This window comes from Acomys minous (genome assembly GCF_964271855.1).
Source record: "Acomys minous genome assembly, chromosome: 3".
Taxonomy (NCBI): domain Eukaryota; kingdom Metazoa; phylum Chordata; class Mammalia; order Rodentia; family Muridae; genus Acomys; species Acomys minous.
Window position 1 is genome coordinate 77,218,630 of NC_140485.1, and position 12,263 is coordinate 77,230,892.

The 12,263-nt window shown below is 48.2% G+C and overlaps 1 protein-coding gene and 1 long non-coding RNA gene across 2 annotated transcripts in view; one reads left to right on the plus strand and one right to left on the minus strand.

The window, feature by feature from the left end:
- CTNNBL1 (catenin beta like 1) overlaps positions 1 to 9,901 on the minus strand; it is a 155,000-nt gene extending 145,099 nt beyond the window's left edge. Inside the window, exon 1 of the mRNA XM_084777227.1 lies at positions 9,716 to 9,901. Within this exon, the coding sequence (XP_084633353.1) occupies positions 9,716 to 9,745 (30 nt within the window). The 5' untranslated portion in view covers positions 9,746 to 9,901. The remainder of the gene's footprint in view (positions 1 to 9,715) is intronic.
- Positions 9,902 to 9,943: 42 nt separating this feature from the next.
- On the plus strand, positions 9,944 to 11,637 carry LOC311593865. Its single transcript, XR_014777846.1, has 2 exons — positions 9,944 to 10,146; positions 11,389 to 11,637. It is a non-coding gene; the product is annotated as an uncharacterized lncRNA (long non-coding RNA).
- The last annotated feature ends 626 nt before the right edge of the window (positions 11,638 to 12,263 follow it).

Here is a 12,263-nt window from a genome sequence, read left to right on the forward strand (position 1 = left end):
GGTAGCTACAGAAAGGAGCTGAGGAAAAAGAATAGAAGAGTCCCTCTGAACGGACAAGGCTACAGTCATACTGTAGTGAAAAGTTACGAACAAGAAGTCACTGGCAGAAGTGGGCATAGGCATTCCTCAACAGTGTAATAAGCTTTTAAAACCAGTACTCTTCTAACTGTAACACAGAAACTACGAAACAATGACAATTAAGTGAAATGCAGGAGCCTACACAGAACACTGGACTAAAAAGGGAACATTAATGAAAGAGCTGGCAGCACCTGAGTTAAGTCTGACATTTAGTTACCTGCGCGCATGCGCGCGTGCACACACACACACACACACACACACACACACACACACACACACACTTTTTAAAAGAAGTAAATTAGGGGCTGGAGAGGTAAGTCATTGGTTAAGAACACTGCTGCTCTTCCAGAGAATCTAATTCCCAGTACCCACATGGAAGCTCACAACTGTCTGTAATTCTAGTCCCAGAGAATCCGATGCCCTCTTCTGGCCTCTGGAGGGCACTGCACCCACAGGGTGCACAGACATACAGGCAGACAAAACAGCCACACACATACATCAACTAATTAAATAAAAAATTTTAAGTGTACATACCATTAATCCCAGCACTCAGGAGGCAGAGGCAGGGGGACCTCTGAGTTTGAGGCCAGTCTGGCCTATAAAATGAGTTCCAGGACAGCCAAGGCTACACAGAGTGGCTGGAGAGAGGGCTCAGCAGTTAAGAGCACTTGCTGCTTCTCCAGAGGACCCGGGTTTGGTTTCCAGCACCCACTTGGCAGTTCACAACCTTCTGTAACTCCAGGTTCCAGGCAATCTAATGCCCTCTTCTGGTCTCTGAGGCCACAAAGTATGCACTTGGTACACAGACATACAAGCAAAGTACCCATACACAGAAAATGCAAATAAATAAATCTTTAGAACCAACATGGAAACACACCTGTGAGTGTGTCTATAAGGGAGTTTCCCAAAAGTTTTAAACCAGGAGGAAAGGCCCGCCTTGAATATGAGCAGTACCAGCCCACAGCCTGGGCTCCGGAACTCAGGGTGGGCACCGAAGGTTTACAGCCTGGCCTCACCCCCTGTTCAATCTCCTGGATTCCTATGTGCTTGTACGCACAGGACACGTGCTCTCTCGCTGCTTCCTGGCTGCTGGCCAGCCTCGTGCTTCTGCTGCCGTCCCTTCCCCCACCAGGAAGGACTCTACCCCTCTGAAGCTGTGGGCCAAAATAAACCCTTTCTTCCTTACACTGCTTTCAGTCAGGTATTCGATCTCAGCAACAGAAAAGTACTAATATAAACTGTATTCCCTAAAACCGTGAGCCAGAACAAACCTTCCATCCTTTAGTTGCTGCCTGCCGAGCATTTGCTCTCAGCAATAAGAAAAGCAATACACACCCCATCCCCAAACAGCCATCACTTGACATTGAGGATGGGGAAGATGTGCTGCTAGATGCTGGCTCCCCACCCCCACCCCCCACCCCCCACCCCCGAGTTTACAGGAGGCACAGGAGGCACAGGAGCATATATTCTGTGAAAAGAACGAGATGGAGGAAAGACAGATGAGGAGGTTGTGGTGGGAAGAAATGAACTTAAGGGAGAAAAAAAACATCAAGTGATGAAATAAATGGGCACGTCAATGAAACTAGCTCTTTACCTGGTTATTTATAGCCATCCTGCTAACAAAATTAACTTAGAAAAGCATCAGGCTGTCATGTGGAAAGTAGCCTCTTTCAGTATGATCAGAATAATAGTCTCAGGGTTAGAACACAGCACGGGGCTGCCACAAAAATGAGGGATGCATTTTGAACACTAAGTGCTCAGGCTTTCAATAATGCATCTTACACGTACAAGAATGACAAAAATAAAAAGCGACAGAAAAGGCTCAATTACAGACTCCACCTTAAAAGGGAAAAAGCAGGTGGCAAGAAGTACAAATGAGCAACATGTACAAGAAAAATATGCTCACTCAAATAACTTTGAGCTAGCACCTCGTGTGCCTACTAGATAGATGGCGGAAATGTAAATCACAACAAACAGTGCTACCAAGACTACAGTAAAACCAGGGTGCAGGGTGTGCGTGAGGGCGTGGCTCCACATGGGTGCTAAGCTGCACAGGAGTCTCGGCAGCCGAACAATGTATCTTACATGGGATACACAATACAGGACCCCCCTGTCTCATGCTACTCCCCCAACTCCCCAAACACCCATAGCACAAGTTTGCTCATACAGCTGGCAACTGACTCTTCCCAGTTTCCTCGGTCACCCACAGAGCCCCTCCATCACAGCTGGGATTCCAATTTCTCTCTTTTTCCAATGAGCAAACCGAATCCACGCCCTCCGACCCAGCCCCTCTCCGAGCTTCTCTGACGATCCCTTGCACTGCACTCCTGGGATACTTATGTACACACAGGGAATTTTTCAAGGCCCAGGATCAGGTCTCAGTGATCTTAACACACGAAACCCTTACCTCAGGAGATAGCACAAAGTAATTATGAGTGAAAGTGAAAGGAGAAATGCCACGTAGACAAAGAAGATCCACACAATATTATCTCTAAGAACAAAAACTCTGTCCAGGCGTGGTGGTGCATGCCTTTAATCCCAGCACTCAGGAGGCAGAGGCAGGCGGATCGCTGTGAGTTCGAGGCCAGCCTGGTCTACAAAGTGAGTCCAGGACAGCCAAGGCTACACAGAGAAACCCTGTCTCAAAAAACAAAACAAACAAAACAACAACAAAAACAAAACAAAAAACCAACAACAACCACCAAAAGAACAAAAACTCCGATACTACCTAAATATCTAATCACAGAAAAATAATTTAGGGGAATATGGTCTATTACTCAGACCAAAAACAAAGACAAAATATGTGTATACACACACACACACACACACACACACACACACACACACACGTTAGAGAGCAGCATGAAAGCTATGTAGAAAAAAATGTATGCTTAATTACAAAACAGAACACGAAACAGTATATATACGATACTTATAGTCATGCAAAATATATAAGATCATGGAGACAAAAAAAAAATATTCAATGGATTAGGATAATAGTCTTTTCTCCTAATTCTTTCATACAAAATTTGCCAGTTTATTGTCATCATTAAAATGTATTTCAAGCCGGGCGTGGTGGCGCACGCCTTTAATCCCAGCACTTGGGAGGCAGAGGCAGGCGGATCGCTGTGAGTTCGAGGCCAGCCTGGACTACAAAGTGAGTCCAGGACAGTCAAGGCTACACAGAGAAACCCTGTCTTGAAAAACCAAAAAAAAAAAAAAAAAAAAAAAATGTATTTCAAAAGTAAGAAATGGAAGAGGAGCAAAATACAGATCGCTAGAAGCCCTTCCAATCCAAGAAAATGCTGGTGTCACCCACACAGGACAGGAGGAGTGGGTGTCTGCAATATCACTGACGCCAAAGGTGTCTGACCCCAATCTGCCTCAACGACAATTCCTCTGGGTGCAAAGCCAGCCGTCCCTACCAAGCCCATCTGAACTAAATGTGAATTCTTTATTGCAAAACTTCAGAGGTAGGAACTTTTCCCAGACATCCGCGGGAGGAGTATTAATGAGAGTGCCCTGGAGTTCAGACCCGCGCCTATGCGGCAGGAACTTCTCAGCCGAGCAGCTGCTGGGCACACTTCTTGATGAGATGTCTAAGCCTGAAGGCATCTAAGAAGTCCATTTCCATATTGGGAACATAACTGGTTTCCTCCTTAAGACTTCTTCCACCACGTTGTAATTCTCCTGTCTTCTCAAATGAATTGTTAACATCTGTCAAGGATCTAAGGCATACACTGAGGCACTCTCCTGCCTATTACTAGAAGAACCAATCTCAGCGGAAAATTGCAATCTTCCCACTGACTTGGCCCAAAAATGAAATTTAATAAGCATGTAAAAAAAAAGTTAAAGTTTTAATAAACATTTCTTATCACTGTATGATACTTTTTCTTGCTCACCTTAGACCCTGGGTTTTAGGAACGGAAGGAACCAGAAGTTGTACAACCTGACCTCTTTTTACATCTGACAAGAAAAATGATGTGCAGAGAGAGAAAGTGACTTGTCCTGAGTCACCCGCATGAGGGTTGATAAAGGCTGGATAACAACCCACATCTCCCGGTTTCCAGCCCCAGCTCCTCCTCCTCCATCAGCCTTTTTCAGCTACTGGACTCCCTGGAGCCCTTGTCCTACATAATGAGCATCGCAGAATTTTAAAGCTACTAGGGACTCAGAGAGCCAATACTTAATCCCCTCATTAGGCACATAAGGAAACTGAGGCCCGGAGAGACTTAAGTCCTTTGCTCGTGATCCTGAGTGGCACGGAAGAAGTATAGCTTAAGCTGAAAATTCTGCAAAGCCACGCACACAAAAGCAAGGGCTGTGTAACCGCAAAAAAGCTTAGGAGGGACACAGGCTAGCAGGCCAGAGCACCTTCCTGTCCAGCCCCTGACCACCAGCTTCAGCATCACCTGCGATCTGGCTAGAAACAAAACCTCAAGTCTCAGGACACCGAGTCGAACTCTTGGGTTGGGAATGGTCCAGTCAGACGACTTCACTCCCTTCTGTCCCCACGCAGGGAGCTTCGGCGCTCAGGTGAAGCGGGCTTTGCCAGTGTTGACTATAGGCAACAGTGTTTAGAACCTATGTTTTCTTCTCCACACGCATGAGACATCAACTGAAAGCTTTTTAATCCTAAAACATTGTGGGAAACATGCTAGGGCGTTCAATGCTGGCTCTGCTGCTGGCTGGCTCTTTGAGTTTGACAGACAGGGAACTTGCCTCCCTGGCCTCAGTTTCCCTTTCTATGAAGCAGTCATGCCATCTACCTTTGGAAGGTGTGCTGAGAATCATAGTTGACAACATATCTGCCTCTGGCACTCGGCAGGCAGACCGACCAGCACGGCGGTCAGGAGCTCCAGCTATGGAACAGGACTGCCTAAGTGTACTCTCTGGCTAGGGACCTTCAGTGAGGCCTCAGTTTCCTCCTCTGTAAAATGGGGAGTAAAACAGTTCCTTGCGCTGGGTGTGGTCATGCAAGCATTTAATCACAGCACTCTGGAAGCAAAGGCAAGCAGCAGGCAGATCTTTGTGAGTTTGAGGCTAGCCTGGTCTACAGACCAGCCAAGGTTACATAGTGAGACCCTGTGGGGGGTGGAGGGTGGGAGGTGGGGGAGTGGAGGAGTGGGGGGCGAGTGCCTCCTGGGCTAGGGCTGTAGCTCAGTTGAGAGAGTGCTTGCCTAGCATTCATGAAGCCCTAGGTCTGTCCATGGCATACCATACACCAGGTGTGGTGGTGCGCATCTGCAATCCCAGCATTTGGGACGTGGGATAGGAAGAGTTAGAAATTCAAGGTCATCCTAGGCATCAAAGTGAGTTTGAGAACAGGCTGTTCCAAATAAGACCCTGACTCAAAAACAAAGGAAGAAAGGAAGAGAGGGAGGGAGGGAGGGAGGGAGGGAGGGAAGGAGGGAGGGAGGGAGGCAAGCTCCTCTAAGGCTGTTATACAGATTTACTGAAGATGCAGGTAGATAATTACTTCATGTTGGAGTATCACTGACTTCAAGGCACTATCACCTCCACAGGCTCGTCTGGTCCTCAAGTTTTCCCACAGGAGAATGGACGTGTTCAACTGACAGTAGGCATAAGGTTATTGTGTAGTTTAAAATCTGATTTCTGTCTCAATGTTGCGCAAACGCTGGCTGGGCTTCCTGCCAGCCAGGGGAGAGAGAGGTACGAGGAGTTAGGAGAGGAAACGGGGGACTCGGGCATGGTTAGAGGTCCACGGCAGATCAGGAGGAAGGAGCTGGAGCCGAGGAAAGAGGAAAGCTATGAAGTGCAAGCGTTGCTGGCATGTTTTGCCGTGAGTAAGACCAAATAACATAGAGGGTTAAGAATAGACATAGCCGGGCATGGTGGCGCACGCCTTTAATCCCAGCACTCGGGAGGCAGAGGCAGGTGAATCGCTGAGTTCAAGGCCAGCCTGGTCTACAAAGCGAGTCTATGACAGCCAAGGCTACACAGAGAAACCCTGTCTCAAAAAACCAAAAGAAAAAAATAAAATAAAGAATAGACATAAACTGCTCAAGATTGTGTTGTGAAGCTTAATTTTAAACAAACGCAAGAGTCTCAATTATTTGTGTGATAGCCGAGTTGTTTTATAAAAATAACTTCAGCAACTGGTTATAGACTAGACCCCATACCCCACCACCTTTTCAGATAGGAACAGAAGTGGATGCTGCTGAAAGGAACAGAGCTGCAAACACAAGACCAAGATTCTGGAGACATGTCAGTGCCTTGGCCTGAAACTTCAGCTAGGTCTGTCTATCAGGTCTGAGTTCCTGTTCAAGCTACTGACAAGCGGGCTGAAGGAAGGCATCCGTATCGCCTCTCCAAATGCAAGGCTTTCTCTTGGCCCATAGGGAAGTCCTACAATGCCTGTCATTTGCCCACATCTCCAGCTTCATCGCCTTCTGCTGTCCTGCTCCGAGTTCTGGCTACACGGCTCTCCTCTGCTCATCTGCAGGGCCTGCAGCCCACGCTCACAGCCGCTGGGCCTGCCTTCACCATTCTGCCCTATCACACGCCTGACTTCTTCTCAGCCTTCAGAGCGCCAAAGCTGGCTGTGGCCGCCTTCCCCAGTGCTGGCTGTGGACGCCTTCCCCAGTGCTGGCTGTGGACGCCTTCCCCAATGCTGGCTGTGGCCGCCTTCCCCAATGCTGGCTGTGGACACCTTCCCCAGTGCTGGCTGTGGACGCCTTCCCTAGTGCTGGCTGTGGACACCTTCCCCAATGCTGGCTGTGGCCGCCTTCCCCAGTGCTGGCTGTGGCCGCCTTCCCTAGAGCTGACTGTGGACACCTTCCCCAGTGCTGGCTGTGGCCGCCTTCCCCAGTGCTGGCTATGGACGCCTTCCCTGGCCGTTCAGTCTACGGAGGCCCTGAAGGGGGTTATGTACAGCAGTGCAAGTCACAACGAACTTTACATATAAGTTTAAAACTTTGAAGTTGGCACAAAATGTAACTTTAATAACCTATTTTCCTTAATCCAATCTATCAAATATAATCTACATAAAAATTAGGATATTTCATTTTCCCACAGTAAAGCATTGAAACGCAGTGTGTACTTCACACACGCGGAAGTGCTCAGTGCAGCAGGGCCACACTTTGCATCTCCAACGGTCATGTGCAGAGCAGCCCCCAAGCATGCTCCCATTGTCACAGCAGATTCTGCTCTGCAGATTCTCCCTTCACAACACTTCCAGCCATCGACATTTCTTGTTTATTTGTACTCAGTTATCCTCTGGTGACTCCCCCACCATATCTGCCTTTCATACAAAACCAAAAGCCTGGTCTCATTTATTCCGCATCATATGCTCAGTGGACCGAGGACCACGAACACAGCAGATGTTCAAGAAACACCTGTAGCCAAAGAATGGAACTCTTCTGGCAGGACTGCTCCAGATCGGAACCAGCAATGGACTAGCCAGCCCATTTCTCCCAAACAGCAATTCCCATTACCGTTCTTGTTTAGTCAATTACAATGTTGTTGTTGTTGTTGTTGTTGTTGTTATTATTATTATTATTATTATTATTATTATTATTATTAATACAGTGCACATTCAATCACATTACAGATGGTTGTGAGCCACCATGTGGTTGTTGGGAATTGAACTCAGGACCTCCGGAAGAGCAGTCAGTGCTCTTAACCGCTGAGCCATCTCTCCAGGCCCCCATCCCCATCCCCAATTACAATGTCTTAGCGAGAAAAATATGGCCTCATATCTGTTGCTTACAAATTCTTTCTCACCAGGTGTGATGGCTCATGCCTTTCATCCCAGCACTTGGGAGGCAGAGGCAGGTGGACAGCTGTGAGTTCAAAGCCAGTCTGGTCTACAATGTGAGTCCATTGAGAGACTCTGTCTCAAAAAAAAAAAAAATTCTTTCTCATTATGTCAGGAGTCTCCATGTCTAGAGTCGGTCTTTTACATATTGGCTAAGGGAATACCATTTATGGACTGTTTTACTCTGCAACAAACTGGTCTAACACTGTGTTTGTGGCTCTCCAAACAGAGCTTTTCTATGTAGTTCTAGCTGTCCTGGAACTCACTCTATAGACCAGGCTGGCCTCGAACTCAGAGATCTGCCTGCCTCTGCCTCCTGAATGCTGGGACTAAAGGCGTGTGCCACCACTGCCTGGCACAGCTAGGGGTTTTTTGTTTGTTTGTTTGTTTGTTTGTTTGTTTTTTGTTTTTCAATACAGGGTTTCTCTGCCATCTGTACAGCCCTGGCTGTCTTAGAATTCACTCTGTAGTCCAAGCTGGCCTCAGACTCCAAGTGCTAGGATTAAAGGCATGCACCACAACTGCCTGGCACAGTGTAAATATCTTAACAGCTTCACAACAGACCATGAGGTAGGAAACATGAGGTATTTTGTTCAAGGTTACAATGACCAGTTAGTAAGAAAAACAGAAATCGCAAGCAACCTGGGCCTCCAAATGCAGGCCTTGTTTTTGGGAGGGGGAGGGACTGGCTTGTAGGCCTGCCTGGCTCTCAGTCACTGAGATTAAAGGCTTACATTGCCAGCAGCTCAGGCACACAGCCACACTTTTAAAAACCAACACAAATAGGTAGGTTGGGTTAAACTGTACTTTGCTTCACCCATAACCCAAAATATGATCAGTCAATCAATATGAGCAAGGCTCATGTAATAGACATAAAAATAAAGTCTTTAAAAGCCAATGTCATAGCCGGGCGGTGGTGGTGCACGCCTTTAATCCCAGGACTTGGGAGGCAGCGGTAGGCAGATCTCCGTGAGTTCGAGGCCAGCCTGGTCTACAAAGTGAGTCCAGGACAGCCAAGGCTACACAGAGAAACCCTGTCTCGAAAAAAAAAAAATTTTAATGCCATTTACAATTACAGTACTCCCTAATTACAGTTCACAAGTTCCAATACTATTGCAGCTAGCGGATACGAGGCTAGACACAAGGAGCCTGGTCAGGCAGTCAAAACAGGGCAGAAACTTTGGGTTTGGAGCCTGGACACTTGAGCTTTACGCAGCTTGTAATTGTTGAGTGACCTCGGGCAAGTTCTTTCTTCTCTCTGGGCGTTCCCCACAAACACCCAGAGTAGGGAGCTCAAAAAGTCTCTTACCGACCTATCCCATGCTCCTCCATTTTCCAAACATCTTCCCAATCGCAAAGAAACATTCTGCACTTTCAAATGACCTTTCACATACATCCATTTTATAGATTTAAAAAAAAAAAAAAGGAAGGAAGGAAGGAAAAGAAAAACCGAGGCTCAGCGACGGGGGGGGGGGGGGGGGGTGGGGGTGGGGGTGGAGGAAACTTATCCAAAGCTACACCGACAGCTGGTAAAGAAACTGAAGCTCTACGCCGAGGAGAACACAGTGCTCTCCACAATTGCTTCAAGTCCTATGATTTGGTAAAAACGAGACCAAAGAGGCGTTGAGGGAAATCAAGGCGCCAGATGGGGAAAGGAGACCAAAGGGCTCGGGCTGGAGAGGGAGAACTCAAAAGGGTCCACGAGGGCTTCAGGGAGTGAAGAGCAATGACAGGATGCAACCCCGGGTGGCATGGGAGGGAAGTGAGGGCCAGGGACCAAGAGGAGACAAGATGGGACTCTGGCCCTGCGACCCCGGCGGGGATGAGGGGCCCTCCAGCCCAGCCAACTTCACCTACCTGGTAGCTTAAAAGTTCGCCCACGTCCATGGTTCCAGACCCAATCAGCACAGGGTACCCTGGTTGCCTCCACTCACTCCCGAACCATGGGCCGCTCAGAGGCTTTTCCTGCCACACTGCCGTAAGGTGCCGGGCCTCAGGACCAATAGAATAAAAGAGCGCGTGGCCGGCGGGCCCGCCACACTGCCGTAAAAGGAAGCGGTGCCGTAAAGCACGCTGCGTTTTAACCACACTGCTTCCGCCTAAATCCTGAAGGAAGGAGAGGGCGAGGGGTGGATACTTAGGGGACCATCAGGGTGCTGGGCATTTCCTGCGCGTACCCTTACAAGGCTTCCAGCGACTGGCAGCTTTGTCCTCATTTCACAGTTAGAAAAGCTGAGGTTTGGCCGGCCGGTGGTGGCGCAGTCTCGGCACTTGGGAGGCAGAAGCAGGTGGATCTGAGTTCGAGACCATCCTGGTGTACAGAGCGACTCTTCCGGACAGCCAGGGCTACACAGAGAAACCCTGAGCACTGTCTCAGAAGAGGGGGTGGGGGGTGGGGAGGAGAAGAGTGGAGGGGAAGCAGGGAGAGAGGAGAGGAGAGGGAGACTAGTCTTAATTGAGATATTAAGTGTGAATCAAATACACACTGTATTTTCAAAACTTGCACCTTTATTTTTAACTTGTTGCGCCAACAGAAATATATTATGAAGTGAATTTGACTTTCTTCCTACCTGTTAAATGTACTTAGTAGATATACTGAGATTGTGTCGGGGGGAGGGGGGAGTTTCATTTTTGGGTTCTCATTAATGCTACCACTGTTGGCTCACGAAACGGCACCTGGCCGAAGGTTATTGTTAGCTGAGAAACCGTTACTATCACGTGTTCCTCTGAGCTTCTGTGTGTTCATCTACACAAGACTCCGTGGCAACTGCATGGTCTCCTGTCCACCCAAGTAGTACTAAAGGCCTGCGGGCCTGCACAGGTGGCTCAGCTCTTAGGAGCATTAACTGCTCTCTGGACGACCCTAGCTAAGTTCCCAGCTCCCGTGCTGGACAGCGCACACTTGTCTATAACTCCAGTTCTAGAGGATCTGATGCCCTCTTCTGGCCTCCGTGGGCTTACACACACACACACACACACACACACACACACACACACACACACTTATAAAAAGAGGTTTCTGGGGGAAGGAATTTGCCCATTATTGAAAGAGACAAGAAGTTCGTCTTCTGGGATTACAAGAGACTCCATTCAGAAACCCCATCCGACTACCACCAGCTACACAGACCTTGTCATTCCTCAGGCTGCCGCGTCCTCTCCTCATCGTCCTCTCTGCTAGCGCTTCCTCCACTGTTTACAGATCCCCATCTGCCATTTTGTACTTGATGGTTGACATTTTACTTATTGACAGCCTTCGTTAACTGCACTGCAGACTCTCTGAGAGTTGCGCCTGAGTCTGTCATCTTCACTTTTGTATCCTCAAAAGCCCAGAACAGCACATGATAGAGAAGGTTTTCACCATGGGCTCCGTAAGCCTTGCTAAGGAGATTGGATTTTAGGCTATCTATGTTGGGAAGTTGTTGAGATGGTTCAAACAGGGATGTTTTCTGATTGGGTTTCTGTTTCTAAAGGCTGGCCTGTGGAAACTGCTTTTTACAGAGTTTATTTGCATGTCTTTCCCCTCCCGTTAGAGCAAATGTCAACTGTCACCTCCACGGAGACATCAGCTTGGAAAGAAACATCCACGGTGGAGTATTGTGTCGTGAAGATCAACACATAGGGCCGGGCGTGGTGGCGCACGCCTTTAATCCCAGCACTCGGGAGGCAGAGGTAGGGGGATCGCTGAGTTCAAGGCCAGCCTGGTCTACAAAGCGAGTCCAGGACAGCCAAGGCTACACAGAGAAACCCTGTCTCAAAAAACCAAAAAATAAATAAATAAATAAATAAATAAATAAATAAATAAAAAATAAAAAGATCAACACATACTACAGATCACAGCTGTCATTTGCTTTTCCAGAAAGCCAGTTGTTAAGTATCTACCAATACACTCCGGCTCTTGGGCTAGCCAGTGTTCCCCCCACAGCTAGACTGGCCAAGTCACTTCCCGTCTCCCTAGATTGCAATTTCCTCCTCTATAACATGACTCATTCATTCCTTTAACAGGTAATCAGTAGGAACCTACTCAATGCTAGATACAGCGCGTGGCTCTCAGGATAAAGCTCATGTGCGCATGTGCTGGGGAGGGATGCAAGCATGTACACGTAGTTGTGGGTGGGCACATGCCATAGCTCACGTGTGGGGGTCAGAGGACAGCCTTAGGGGTGGATGCTCACCTTCCACTCTGTTCGAGACACGGTTTCTTTGTTGTGTGCTGCCGCATCCGGAAGGCTAACTGCTGCACATGCTTCCGGGGGTTCTGTTGTCTCCACCTCCCGTCTCAGCAGAGAGCGCGCTGGGATGCGTGCTGCCATGCCTGGCTTTACATAGGCTTTTGGGGGGGGGGTTCAAACTCAGGTCTTCATGCTTTCAAGGCAAGTGCCTCACACATGGAGCCATCCCCCCAGCT